Genomic DNA, 15821 nt, shown 5'->3' on the forward strand with positions numbered 1-15821 from the left:
GACGGCTTCACAGATGAATTCTACCACATATTTAGAGAAGATTTAACACCTATCCTTCTGAACTCTTCCAAAAATTGCACAGAAAGGAACACTTTTGACCTCATTCTATGAGACCACCATCACCCTGATGCCGAAACCAGACAAAGATAGCACACCCACAGAAATTACAGACCAATATCACTAAGTCCGGAACAAAATACTAGCAAACTGAGTCCAACAGTATACTAAAAGAATCATATACCATGATCCAGTGGGATTTATCCCAGGGATGCAAGGATTTTTCAATATCTGAAAAGCGATCGGTGTGATATGCCACATTAACAAAGTGAAGAATAAAAATTAAATGATCATCTCAATAAATGCAGAAAAATATTTTGATAAAATTCAACATCCATTTATGACAAAAACTTTTTAGGAAGTGGGCATACAAGGAACATACCTCAACATACTAAAGGCCATATATGATAAATCCACAGCTAACATCATACTCAATGGTGAAACGCTAAACATTTCCTCTAAGATCAGGAATAAGACAAGGATGTATTTTAGTCAACATAGTTTTAGAAGTCCTAGCCACAGCAATCAGAAAAGAAAAAGACACAAATGGAATCTAAATTGGAAAACTGAAACTGTCACTGTTCGCAGATGACATGATACATAGAAAATCCTAAAGATGCTATCAGAAAACTACTAGAGCTCATCAATGAATTCAGCAAGGTTGCAGGATACAAAACTAATGTACACAAATCTGTTACACTTCTACATATTAACAATGGAAGATCAGAAAGAGAAATGAAGGAAGCAGTCCCATTTACCATCACATCTAAAAGAATACAATACCTAGGAATAAACCTAAGTAAGAAGGCAAAAATGCCTGTACTCCAAAAACTATAAGATGCCGATGAAAGAAATCACAGACAACACAAACAGATGCAAAGATATATTATGTTTGTGGGTTGGAAGAATCAATATTGTGAATATGACTGTACTATCCACGGCAATCTACAGACTCAATGCAGTCCCTATCAAATCCCTATGAAATTTTTCATAGAACTAGATCAAAAAAATTTTACAGTTTGTACAGAAACACAAAAGACCCTGAATAGCCAAAGCAATCTTGAGAAAGAAAAATGGAGCTGGAAGAATCAGCCTCCCTGACTTCCGACTATTCTACAGTCATCAGGACAGTATAGTACTGGCAGCAAAACCAAACTACAGGTCAATGGAACAGGGTAGAAAGTAGAGATAAATGCATGCATCTGTGGTCAACTAGTCTATGACAAAGGAGGCAAGAACACATAATGGAGAAAAGACAGCCTCTTCAATAAATAGTGCCAGGAAACTGGACAGCTACCTATAACAGAATGAAATTAGAACGCTAACACCACAACCACACACACCTCAAAATGGATCGAAGACCTAAATGTAAAGCCAGATACTATAAAACTCTTACAGCAAAATATAGGCAGAACATTCTCTGACATAAATCACAGCAATATTTTTTGATCCATCTCCTTGAGTAATGGAAATAAAAATAAACAAATGGGACCTAATTAAACTAAAAATCTTTTGCACAGCAAAGGAAACCATAAACAAAACAGAAAGTGCACAGAAGAAAATATTTGCAAACAAAGTGACTGACAAGGTATTAATCTTCAGACTATACAAAAAACTCATGCAGTTCCATATCAACAAAATAAAACGAACAAACCAAAAACCCAATCCAAAAATGGGCAGAAGATCTAGACAGACATTTCTTCAAAGACGACATACAGATGGCTAAAAAGCACATGAAAAGATACTCAACATCACTGTTAGAGAAATGAAGTATCACTTCACACCAGTCAGAATGGCCATCATCAAAAAATCTACTAACAATAAATGCCAGGGATGGTGGAGAAAAGGGAACACTGTTGGTGGGAATGTAAATTGGTACAGCCACCGTGGAGAACAGTATGGAGGGTTCCATAGAAACTAAAAAGAGTAACCATATGATCCTATAATCCCACACCTGGGCATACATCCTGAGAAATCTCTAATTAAAAAAGATAACATGCACCCCAATGTTGACTGAAGCACCACTGACAATAGCCAGGACATAGAAGCACTCTAAATGTCCATCAACAGATAAAGACAACGTGATACCTACATACAACGAACTATTTAAAAGAATGAAATGATGCCACTTGAGGCAACATGGATGGACCTAGAAAGTATCATCCTAAGTGGAGTAAGCCAGACAGATATCATAGGATATCACTTATATATGGAATAAAAAAAAAAAGATGCAAATGAACTTATTTACAAAACAGAAACAGACTCACTGACATAGAAAACAAACTCATGGTTACCAAAGGGAAAAGGGAACGGTGAGGGATAAATTAGGAGTTTGAGATTAACATATACACACTACTACATGTAAAATATAGTATTAAAATATACATACTACTATATGTAAAATAAAATGGCTTCCCTGGTGGCTCAGATGGTAAAGCATCTGCCTACAATGTGGGAGACCTGGGTTCGATCCCTGGGTCGGGAAGATCCCCTGGAGAAGGAAATGGCAACCCACTCCAGTACTCTTGCCTGGAGAATCCCATGGATGGAGGAGCCTGGTGGGCTATAGTCCATGGGGTTGCAAAGAGTCAGACATGACTGAGCGATTTCACGCCATATGTAAAATAGATAACCAACAAGAACCTACTATATAGCACAGGGAACTATACTCAGTATTTGCAATAATCTCTAAGGAAAAAGAATCTGAAAAACGTATAATATATATATATAATGGAATCACTGTGCTGTATACCCGAAACTAACACAACATTGTAATTTAACTATATGTCAGTTTTTTTTTAAAGTTCCACTGAAGTTGAAAAAATGCAATATTTTAATTGTATAGATTATCTATATTCCTGGAAAAAATTCTATGTTAAATCTAGGACTAAATTCTTGGGAAAGTTTAAAGGAATAAAGATATAATTTTAAAGAGAAAAAACACTGCTCAGCCCAACTGGCCCTGTGGTTTGCTTTTAACTAATTTAACACAGATTGCCTTTCCAAAAGAGTTATAACACAAAATTAAATAAGCCAACAGAATTTTGAAAAGATAAGGGCTAATGATTTTTTAATTTTCACTGTCTCCTTTCTAAACTGAATTCAGAAGTCATGTTTCTTTTGGTGACTAAGTCAGAAAAAATAGAAAATATCAATCAGTGTCACTAAGATTATTTGAGAAATACTCCTTTTCTTCCAGTCCTCAACTTTTCCCCTCAAATTTTGGGCATCATCCCATACTAGTTATCTTGCCTATTTTAGTTGAGTGAATGTAATGGTGCATTATCTTCAGACCAAGGCCCAACCTAGTAATCATGAGCGGAATTAAAATTCTAATAAAATGAAGCAAACAACCGAATGGCTATTTTAAGACTATCTTTCATCAATAACTTGAGAAGTTTGCATGCTGAATTTTTATTAAATATATATGCATTCAGAAGTTTACCATTTAAAAGGATCCTGTGAATGTGTTTTGTAAACTGTAAATCAGAATACATTCAGTGTTATTATTGTTATTTATCATATTTGTAAAATTAAAAATGGCCCCAGTCTACGTTCACATATAGGATTTGCTAACATAATACTTGCTACTGTTTAGGAGCAATTACCATGTGGTCAATTCTGTATGTAATGATCTCAGCCAAGTCATTTAATCTTTTGTGGTTGGTACTCCTTATCTCCATTTTACAAATGAAAAATAAAAGATGCCTGGCGAATTTAAGTAACTGTCCAAGAGCATGCATCTAGTTAACAGGACAGCCAAGGTGACAGGAGCAGGTCAGTGTGATTCCGAAGCATCAACATACACCTATAATTCTGTGTGCATGTATTTCACTCTGAAGCATACTACATGCAATCAACACAAACACACTTGACAAGACAAGGGCCCGTGATATCCTTCTTCAAGTAGTATTTTCTATGCAGACTATTTTCTTCTTTCAAGTAGTATTTTCTTTTCTATTCTAAGAACTGCTTTTGTGATTCTCCAGTGTAATGGGGAAAAGAATGATAGCATTTTAGTATAGGTTCAATCTTACAGAAACTGAAAAGTATTTAGTAGTACAATTCCTGTGACTTCACTAAGAATACACAAAATTTGACCAATATATGAAATACTTTGTAAAATTGTCAGCATTTTAATTTCTATCAGTTCTCTGACAGATTCTGGTTGTTAATTTTACTTCTGTCTTAAACTATTTTGCAAGCAATGGCAAAAATATATGAATCCAGATAAGAAATGTCTGAACAAAACGTGAATTTGGGACAAGAAATGTCCAGCAGTAGAATGAATTTCAAGATGTTTCATGCTCATGTTCTTACAGCAGCAAGTAAAAACCAATGCAGTATGTGTTTTTATACTAAAAAATTAATCTTTACTTCCAGATACTCTTCATTTTTCTTTAGACGAAAGGAGATTTTTGTCATCCAGTAAGTTGCTGTGGTGATGCAGAGCTCTGCTGTGATTCATCTTTTCAGATGGTGTGCTCTATATTTTAAAATACATGATAAGAAGTGTTTTGTTGTTTAATATGCTATTTTTTTCCAAAGACAAAAAAACAGTTAAGAGTATTCGAAACTTTCTACTTACTAAGCGTCCTCTATGATATTGCATGCTATTATAAACTAACCTTATTAGAATGCACATTGCCTCACAATGTGCATGGCCTGAGAAATTTGCTGTGTTATCCTGTTGTGTTAACTTTGATTGTAAAATAAGTTTTCACCTAGATTTCTTCACAAGTTTCCTGGCTTATTATTACGATGACACAAGAGTTCTCTGTCTGATGGGTAGACTCTGGGTTCACATTCCACACAAGCTCATTTCAACTACTACAGGTAGTAACCTGCCAAAAACACTCCTGAGCTAAAGATTTCAGTGATCACATCACACAGAAAATGCCATTTCCAACCAGCACTCAAAGCTGACCTCTCAGTGTTCCAGACTCACAAATGGTCTGGTTGAGAAACTCTGCCGAATGCCTTTCTCTGTCATCACTAAACAGAATCCTTTTATTATTTTTTTTTCTTTTTGGCTTTATGCCATCAGTGGTGATACCTCAGTCACTAAGTTGGTCCAACTCTTGTGACTCCAGGGACTATAGCCCTCCAGGCTGTCCAAACAAGAATACTGGAGTGGGTAGCCATTCCCTTCTCCAGGGGATCTTCCTGACTCAGGGACTGAATCTGGGTACCCTGCATTGCAGGAAGATTCTTTACCAGATTGCCATTAGTACCTCAGAGAAAAATGCTTCCATTTTTATCGAACCCTCACTGTCTCTCCTCTATAACCACATTTCTTCTCCTAGAATCAGTCAACAGTCCTCTGTTTGGTCAAAGCTCCTACTCTGATAGAACGATATAGTTTGGGTTAATCAGAATCTTTAAACACCTCTACGTAAATCAACACAGTTAAAATAGATAGAGTAGTCTTTCAAATCTGGTTTTTTGAGGTTACCTTCTAACCCCTGAGAGAGTAATTTCTGTACTTACCTGCCCGCCTGTTCAGGCTGTCAGGACGTCCTTTTAGATGGTGTTACATCATCTGTCTGCTCTCCATTAAGTCCCCTCCCTGAGAACCTTTGCCGATCTCCCCACAAAGCTGTCAGCAGTTTCTTTATCCTCTCTACTGCTTCTGCCCTCTTGCCCCTGAGGTAACCAGGTTTAGGACTACAATTTTAATTTAGAATACACAGTTTACAAAATAAGAATCTGTCAAGAGTTTGTTTTCACATGTGCTTAGTAATAAGGAAAATTCAACTCTTGCCACCCTGGAAATCTTACATCACCTCTTTGACAACAGCAAGAACGTTGCTTTCCTGTATGTATCTAAAAGTCCATTTCACCTTGTTTGGATGAAAGAAATATCAATCGGGCATCTACAAGTGCCGGGGTCTGTGAATACTGTGATAAAAAATTATATTACTCACTTATTAAGGTGGCATGTTTACCTTATAAGGTGAAATTTTAGAGTCAGCTGCACAGTCCTAGCCATTGGTTGGGATAATATTTTTTTTTAACCAGATATTAAGTTTATTACAAACAGCAATCAAATTGACTTTAGGACTTAATGTCAAGGTCATAATATTTTTAATTTGTACTAAAGACCAGAGAAAAGTCATTGGTGATTTGATAAGAGTCTGAAAGAATACTAAAGCCTGTAACGAATAAAAACAATGGAAAAAACAAAAATTAAAATCCTTTTGAAAGCATTACAGTAAATTCTTTGGATAAGTAACATAGTCATTGTAGAAATTAATGTGGACATTGGAAACATTAATGAATTGAAATACATAAACTAAAAACCTCACACTCAATATTTTACGAAACTTAGAAAAATCAAGTAAACGTTTCACCAGATAGATTCTTCAAAAATTTTCGTGAAAAAGGAGGTACATATTAGTGTGAGAAATACATATTTTTATAGTAAAGGCAATAAAATTTTTATCCTAACAAAACTGGTTAAGTAGAAAACACAGCTTCTCGCCACTGGTAATGCTGATTTAAGCTGCCCATCTATAGGCTATCATCTGTAGCTCTCTATCTGGACTATATTTTAATTCCCTATAGATTTCAACTAATTGACCTTGAGGGAAAGCTGAGTCTCTGTGACAATATGGTCTTCAATCACCACTGCCAACATAAATAAATGGTTCCTCTCTGGATCTATCAAGAGTAATCTGAGTGGAATTTAAGTTTTTGATAGACTTTGAAAAAAAGTGAGCCCAGACATGAAATAATACCCTTTTCAACAAAAGGGCATAGGATTTAAGCTAAGATTCATGTAATAAAACGTGTTTAGCCCTTTATATTAGAAATTGGTCAGTTATCTTATTGAAATCTGGACAATTCCCAAATTGATTTACACACTAATGAATATGATTTGATAGTATCCTTCACTATTTGTGAGTGAATAAGTTCTCTTATTCACTATAGTGTCTAAAACACTCTCCATGTAACGTTTTTAAGTTTTTTTTAAATGTTAATAAAAAGTATTTTTGAGTCTCTATGTCTATAGATCACTTTATTGGAAATAGCACTCCTGAAATAACATTGTTGATTTTCATACACATTAATTTCTGTGAGTTTATGTTTATCTAAGCAAATAATTTTCCATAAAGGAATTTAATTTCTTTATCAGTAATAAGTCAGTGCATTTTCTTTATAGTATAGGCCATCTCCTTTTCCACTTCCCTGCATAATTGTCCAAATTAGTATTTTTTTCCTGTTGACAAGTAAAACTTTAAAACTTCAAAGAAAAATAAAATTTAGAATGCAGCCAGTACTTGAGAAAAATATACTTATTCAATATAAGGCTAAGAATCAAGGCAATGACAAGGAGACTACAAACAAAAACAAGAAAAAAAACTAATTGTTATTTGAAACAGGTAATTTATGCCAAAATATCCTCTCAATTTTAAGCTGTCTAGGCAGGTATTTATTTCAGTTCACATATAACTGTGAGATAAGCACAGACTGGAAAATTTCGTAAAAATAGGCTATGAGACGCCTTGTTTCTCACTTTATGTAAAAACAAATGTGAAGAATAGTGTACGTAAAATGACTGTGTTTAAGGGAGTGATCCTGAAAAGTAAATAAAGCCAAAACAGATCTTGTTTTATTAAATCTATTTTCTAAATTACTTGTGTAGACAAGAGCAATTTTATTGTTCGTGTAACTTCCTAAGTATCTAGCACCTGTAAACTTCTGCTGTGAGAGGATTTGACATGGCTTTGTTTAGACTTGTATACTGTTTATTGATGCATCTATTGATATTTGTTTAAGCCTTTGAGTAGCATCTCATGAGAATTCTCGATTAATATTTTTGTGGAAAATTCATTTAATTCAGATATTCTCTCCTAATAATCAGAGCACTTGTATTTAGTTTACTATGTATCTTAGTCTAAATTCATCCACAGCTGTATATTTAACAATGACTTATTCACTGTCTACTGCAAACGAGTTTATGAGCAGCTTGCAGTAAGCCAAATGTTAACCATGCCCCTGCCTTCAAGTAATACATGAACCTCAATGCATGGGTCCTTAATATATGTACTTATATAGCCATGATAGAAGATGGAAAGTGATTTGTCCATAAAAGTTTAGTTTCATAGAATGAAGAAATTATTTTCTCTGTAATAGAATAGGGTAAGGTCCTTAGAGGAGCTAACATCTGAATTAGCTATTAAGCAATCAGCAGCATCTGGTTGTGGTAAAACACCTGGAATGGAGAAACTAATAGAAAATATCTGTGGTGTAAACAGGGTAACATGAGGGGTAGCTATAAAGAATAATGTAAAAGATGCAGGCACAATTAGAAATGCTTTCACATGATAATGTGAAAAGAGAATTATTACAGCCTTTATACTATTAGGGATTAATCTATAATTTGAATTGAGAACTAGGAAACCGACCTTTTCATCACTCTTTATTCTGGGACTCTGATTAGGAAGAATAGGAAATCTCCCTGCTTAATTTAGCACAATCTAGTCTTCCCAGTTTTGAGTAAAATTTAGGATATTCTTTTAGAAACAAAAAAAGTTCATTCTTTTTATCAGTTTGGAAACAAAAAAATTCATCCTTTTTATCAGTATCAATTGTAGAATAGATCTATAGAAGGAACTTGAGTTTCACAATAAAACTGGAACTAGTAATTACAGTGGTAATGATAACTGTATTTTGTAAGAATTCACAAATATTCACCCAAATCTAATAGCTAGCCAGATACAGTTTAAAATCACTATATACACCCAAAACTGACACAACACTGTAAATCAACTGTACTTCAATACAGGAAAATAAAAACAAAATCCGTATCTCTAGAGAGATCTTTCAAATGTAAAACAATAAAATCAACCTTCTGTAGAGTTCTTCACTGGAAAGACACTGACTATAAAGATAAAATATTAATACTTTTTAAATAAGAACAGATCATTAGTGAAAATAGAACAAGGATTTGAGTAATAATTATCTGATGCTTCAGCTATTTCTTGCTCTACAAACTAGCTCTATTTCAGGTTCTAGATAGCCCAGAAAAAAAATATTTTTGCCAGTACTACCTCAAATAACCCTGGATCCTCTGGGAAAAGAAAATCTCCCCACTACAGGATGGCTATCTGACAATTCTTAAAAAGGTGAATCAAAAGCTTGTCACTAAAGCATATGTGATGTTTGAACTTCACCATTCATAAACTGAATAATGTTCCCTGACATTATAAAAAGTGATCTCTACACAACTCGAGAATTTCCAGCTCTGCATGGTAACAGAGACATCGATCTTGTTAATTCAAGTCTCTCGTTCATTTCTATCTTAAGCTCAGTTCTGAAGATTTGCCCAGGCTGACTCCCATTCCTTTCCTGTTTCTGAAGAGTATCGTGGCATCGGAACACTGGGGTACCAGGCACCTAAAGAGCTTGGGTAGTGTGGGTCTTTGTTCTTCAGTCGCCAAATCATGTCCGGCCCTGCGATCCATGGACCGCACTGCACCAGGACTCCCTGTTCCTCACCATCTCTCGGAGTTTGCCCAAATTCATGGCCATTGAACTGGTGTGGCTCTAGCTCATGGTTGCCTTTTCTTGTTGGTCTTTGCTGAGGGGTAATTATTTTCTATGGAGATTAACTGCTGCCTGAGTTCCCACTGCATGTGTTGGAAGTCAGGACCTCCAATTCATATAGTTCGTCTTCCTATCCCCAAATTAAGGAATTTTCTGATTCAATATCTCATTCAGTCATCTCCATATCCATCCTTCTCCAGGGGATCTTCCCCACCCAAGGATTGAACCTAGGTCTCCTGCACTGTAGATAGATTCTTTACCATCTGAGGCAGCAGGGAAGCCCATCTATCCAGTTAGTCAGGTTTTCTCTGCTGCCTCCTTAGAATCACTCTAAGGGGTTGTGAGAAGCCCGCTAGCTCAGCCACCAAAACACTGCTCTGAAAGTGAAAGTGGAATCGCTCAGTCGTGTCTGACTCTCTGCGACCCCATGGACTGTAGCCTACCAGGCTCCTCCATCCACGGGATTTTCCAGGCAAGAGTACGAGAGTGGGTTGTCATTTCCTTCTCCAGATCTTCCCAACCCAGGGATTGAACCGTGGTCTCCCGCATTGTAGGCAGACGCTGTAGCGTCTGAGCCACCAGGGAAGTCTTTGTTCTAGTAACGCTATTTATCACTGTGATGCCATGCTGATTATGAGTTGCCTTACTAGGTTATACCCTGTGGAGCTGAGAAATACTTCCTTCTGCCTGGGGACACCTACAGCATTCATGAAGAATTCCATCTTTCTTCTTGATAACAGTTACTGCAGCACCCCTGTATTCTTCACCAATTCCTGTACTGTTATAAAATATACTCTGACTCATGTTTTCTTCACTGAACAAACCCCTTTGTGACCATTTTCATAGTATTTATTAAGCCACATTTTCCCATCTATTTTTTCATTTGTCCTTTTCTTCAAAATCCACATCCTCTTATATTTGTCACTTAAGAAATGCGGTAAAATTCTCCCTGATATTTAAAATTATAAACTTTGATAAAGGTGTATGTTCTTCATTTTATTTCATACTTTGTGCCTTTTGTGTTTTTTTGCAGTGCTAATTTGTTGCACATGACAAATGTGTTATTGAAGATATGCCCATCTCTGAATTTGGGCATTGTACAGTCTAAATAACTGGACTAATGAACTGTCACAAAAATATATATCTAAAGTAACTGAAATGGCTCTCATTTTTTATGGTTATATAGTCACAAAGATTCACTCAGGAAATAAGATTTAGGCAATTTGATGCCATTTTCCAAATAATCACCCTCCTTTATTCAGCATTCTTCATGGACAAAGAAAAAAGTTTCATTCACATTTACATTTTTAGGGCAATAAATACTATGCAATATGTTAAAAAGTGACTTGTACTGATGTAATGCCCCAAATGCCTAGCAATATAAAACATTACCTTCTTAGCTTGAGAGAAAAGCCAAATTATTATTTGGCCATATTTGGGTCCAAATAATATAATTTCAAAAATGATGTAGAATTTAAAATAATGATCACATATCAGTTAAAGGTATAGCATGTCCTAATTGCTTGTTTACCATGTTTTTCTCATTTTAATCTAGAATTCAAGAGCTGTACCCTCAACTCATAATGCGTTTAACACAATCTCTGTTGCAGGTTACTTAGTTATAGAAAATCCATCAAGTAAGTTTGTTAAGTATCTTTTCTTCTTTTTGAATACCAACTCTAGATTCCCTGATTCAATGAATCTTAATGTGTGGTTCCTTTTTTGTATGTTTGGTAGAAAAACCTCCAAGCTGGATATAAATCATAAAAGCATGACTAATTGCATGGTAACTGGAGAAATGCTTTCTCTCTCTCTGGGGTGAAGCCTGCATGTCTGTATTTTAGCTTGGGAAGTAATACAGGGATATCTAAACTCCTCAGGGTTTAGAAACCATGTCATTATGAGAATGAGGTCACTGCAATATTTTATATCTTCTAAAACCTTGTAATGTATAAAATGTTCTCTGTATGACAAAGAGGTATTATATGCATTAGGATTCAATGATAACTTTATGCCCTTACATTTACTTGAAAAACTTTCTTCATTAAAATGTGCAATCATTCATTTAAAGTCACTTAAAATTTGAAGGATTTCTGCACCATGAAATACAGAGAAAGTGAACTCAAAGGGGGAAAGCTAGTTTTGTAAATATGACAGAGTGACTTTAAAGGGCTGTGTGGTTTTGAAACGTCCTGTGTCCTCTTAACTGGTCAACTATAAAGGCAGTGTCCAGACTAAAGGAAAAGAACTGAACCTAACATAACTCCATTTTATACCTTTCTTTGGAGGCCGATAAGCAAGAAATCCTTCCTGCAGCATGTTGAAGAGCTCTGCACAAACAACAACCTAAAGTTTCAAGAAGAATTTTCGGTATGTTGCCAGCAGTTGTCACAACATTGCCAGACCTCCAGTCGTTTCACGTGTCACATTTCATGTCCCGCTTAAGCTTGCAAGGCCATGAAGGACTCTGGCCGTGATAATCAATACCCAATTACCAGGTTGATTGTTTGGATAGTAACATTACACTGAGCAGCCTCTGGTGCAACCTGAACAGAATTATTCACCTACTGTGTCAGGAAAAGGTGCTGCTCCTCAGACTTCCCCCCAGCAAGGGCAACCTGGCCCTGTTTGTTCTCTTCTACCCAGATGTAGAAGCAACCCTAGAATGCTGGATGCATTCGTTTTTGTATGTGTGCAAGGTTTGGGTGGTACCATATATTTCAATAACTTTTAGATTTTGAAACTAAAGCAGCTCATTTCATATTTGCCTGCTTAGTTTATGTTAGTGGTATAGAGGAACCTGAGAACAGAATTTGATGTTTCCAGAAATTATAAGAAACAATGTTTTTTAGAACTGTACAAAAACAGATAAAGAACACCTGTGCTTTACAGGCTTATTTTTAAATCATGGAATAAGTGCTCTATCACATTAAAGAGAATATATGAAGTTAAGAACTTGTCACTTTAAGACTATTTGAAAGTTAGAAGATAAATTTTATTGCTTTTAGCGTTTATATATCTACAAAATTGAAATTACATTAAAAACATAAGGCATTTCTTAGATTTACAAGCTATCTTAAAATTTGTGAGCCCCTTTCCTGACTTATTTTGTATGAGAAAAATAAAAACAGATTTCTAAATGTTACCAAATATTTCTGTTTTTTCATGAACGTTTTAGTGTGTGAACAAAGACTCAAACAATTGGCTTGGATAATTCAGGATTGTAATATTTCAGTCTCTCAGGGAGTAATAACAAAAATGTGAGAAGATTAATGGTATTTCCTACAGCTTTTTGGTTATGCTTCTTAAATATTGATCTGGACTTAACAAAATCAGTGGTACCATAAAACTCTTCTTAGCATTTACAGAGCAAGAGCTTTCAGCTTTTCAGGAACCAAAGGGTAGTTTCATTAGAATGTAGCGAATACAGTTCCATTATACATGACTGAGTATCTGAAAAGTTTTATTAGCAATAACATTTTCACATATACTGAGAAGGTTTCTAGTTTAACTATTTTGGAGATCATGGTTTTAAGTACTTGGGTTTTATATATATATATATATGTTGTGTGTATATACTAAGTAAATGTATATAAATATGTAAGGACATGGCTTTTTTAAATTGCTTTTCATCCTACGGCTGTGTCAATTTTTAAAGCAAAACTGTTTTAATAAACAAATGCATCTTTGATGCATATATTTGATAAACCTTGTAACTCAGGTCATATTCACTTATACCTTAAATATCAGTAAGCTCTTCCTTGCACTAGGCACTGATATATGTCAATTCAGCATTTTATAGCTAGGTGACTTTGGGCAAATTACCTAAACTCTCTATTCTTCAGTGTCCTCCATCTGTATCTATCTCACTGAGTTGTGAATACCAAACTGATTAAATGATGTGTAATACTAAGAACAGTGGCTGGCACAATAAGCATTTGTTATTACAGTGATGATTTCTACCATAAAGAAGTTCATATTTATGATAAGAACTGCAGACATGTCTAAGAAATCACACATACACACTGTCCTGATAGAGATACGCAGAAAGAAGTGAGCTTCAACTCTGTCTGGAGAGCAATCAGAAAAGACTTTACAAAAAAGTGACCGGCCAGATGAACTTTAAGACAGAGCAGAGGCCCAATGAGCAGAGAAAGGGGGAAAGGTATTCTAGAGAGAAATGAGGAGTGCGAAAGCGTAAGGATGCAAAACAGTCTCACTCAGCTGTGATCCACCAACCAGCAGAAACTGTAGGAGAAAGAGCTAAGTATTTAGGAGAGTTGGTTGAAGCCCCGTGTGCCCTGATAAGAAGGCCACTGAGTGTAATATTACTAACCAAACAATCGACCTGGTAACTAAATATTGATTATCAAGGCCACAGTCATTTCACTCTATACATGGAGACTTCTGTAAACACAGAATAGAAGGTGATTCCAATTCACCTTTCTTTTCCCCTCTATTTGTCTCATATAAATATGCTGATATATATTCCCAAAACCTAACACAAGGAAGCTGCTCTAGGATTCCTCATTTGGTTAAAAATTTTTTCGAAGCCTTTGGTGCCAGAACACCAGAATTCAGATGCGTAACCTTGTCCCTCTTCATTAACACATACATACCTGCAAAAGACTGTCCAGAATTCTCAGAGGAAAAATAAGAAGGGAAAAAATTATAAAATTAAAAAAATAATTTTTAAAAATGCTGAAAAATTGCAAACCCCTCAGTTATAGCACTTTTAAGGGAATCTGGTAAACTGAGACATTTCTAATATGGAAAACCCTAAATTTCATAAATGTAAATCAGCTTGATAAAATTCTCTTGAACAGCTTTTTAAATGATCAACAGATATCATGATTTTCCACCAAAATATCAATAACAGAGTTCCCTGACACTCCTTCAGTGTCTGATATTTCTTAATCACACCTTTGGATTCTGCTATCGATTTAACAATGCCCACTGAGAACAGGAATTGACCTTTGGCATCTTCTCAAACTGACCACTGTTGTACCAATTAATAGGCATGAAATCACACTGCCCAAGGAGAAAAAACAAAAAATAAATCACCAACTCCCTTCCCCTACTAAGCAGATGTTGAAATATTAAATAATACACAGGGAATATTTGATGAAACCATAAGTAAAGTAAGAAAGGAGTCGCTAGCACGGTTGCCTCACCTCAGACTTCACAGAGGGCAGAGAAACCGTGCCAGGGAGAGCAGGAGCCCAAGGACCAGCTCTATGCAGGGTATTTTCAGTGTAAGCTCATCTGAGTTCCTTACTGTTCACTTGACCCTGCTTCTGCAGTTATGAGAAGTGTTTCCGTTTTAAAAATAAAAGGACTTAGAATAGTCTTTTACTAAGTGGAACTTACGTGTTGACCTCTGAAATAAATCTAAACTTTGCAATGACTTCAATCCGCAGGAATTACCAAAATTTCTTCAGGATCTCTCTTCGACTGATGCTGATCTGCCCTGGAACAGAGCAAAAAACCGCTTTCCAAACATAAAACCATGTATGTGTATATACTGTTTCTGGTTTTAGATACTGAAAGCTTTTCAAATGAGTGCAAAATGCACTTTAGCATCTTCTTAAACATGTATTTCATATTAATTGAATTATAATAATGCATTTTATTAGCAACAACTTATAAATTGTATTTCTTTGGCTTTGTTAATATTGACTAAAGTTAATGTACAAGGGGTTTCAGCTTATTCACACAAGGTTTATTCATGCAGGTGTAAGAAACTGTAGCCCTAGTACTTTCTGAGCTTTGTAATGTAACCCCAGGAACAAACCTCTCTAATATCTTCCTATAGACCTAGTTCTCAAATGAAGAGAGAAAGTTCATGTGTAACTGTGCGCATTACTTTCCTTAAGAGCTTGGCAGTGCTTTGTAAAGGAATATAAAAAAGTGCATTGCAAAATATTTGTTGAAGATCAGAGTAAATGTGTGATTACCAGGGTTGGTTTTTTACAAAGGAGGCAGGCTTGTGCTTTACCACAGTCAACATTTTTCAATCAGTAAGAAACCGTAGTACATGCTACGCTGTTCCTATGTCCTTAAATGTCATTAAAATGAATGTGTATACTGATGTGGAAAACACAGACCATATTATTGATGTAAGAATTAGCAGTAATGTGAAAGAAAAAACAGCATTTCTCTTTAAATGCTATATTTTTCAACATGTTATCCTACTAAGTATATTCTGATTC

General features: G+C 35.4%; 1 protein-coding gene and 1 long non-coding RNA gene across 2 annotated transcripts in view; one reads left to right on the top strand and one right to left on the bottom strand.

Moving 5' to 3' along the window:
- Nucleotides 1-15821, top strand: part of PTPRQ (protein tyrosine phosphatase receptor type Q) — a 304390-nt gene that overhangs the window by 259594 nt on the left and 28975 nt on the right. Inside the window, exons 54-56 of the mRNA XM_060412482.1 lie at nt 11220-11246; nt 11898-11979; nt 15030-15120. Of these exons, the coding sequence (XP_060268465.1) occupies nt 11220-11246; nt 11898-11979; nt 15030-15120 (200 nt within the window). The remainder of the gene's footprint in view (nt 1-11219; nt 11247-11897; nt 11980-15029; nt 15121-15821) is intronic.
- LOC105614699 (uncharacterized) overlaps nt 1-15821 on the bottom strand; it is a 90379-nt gene that overhangs the window by 21127 nt on the left and 53431 nt on the right. The gene's annotated exons all lie outside the window — the stretch shown is intronic.

Source organism: Ovis aries, chromosome 3 (assembly GCF_016772045.2).
Source record: "Ovis aries strain OAR_USU_Benz2616 breed Rambouillet chromosome 3, ARS-UI_Ramb_v3.0, whole genome shotgun sequence".
Taxonomy (NCBI): Eukaryota; Metazoa; Chordata; class Mammalia; order Artiodactyla; family Bovidae; genus Ovis; species Ovis aries.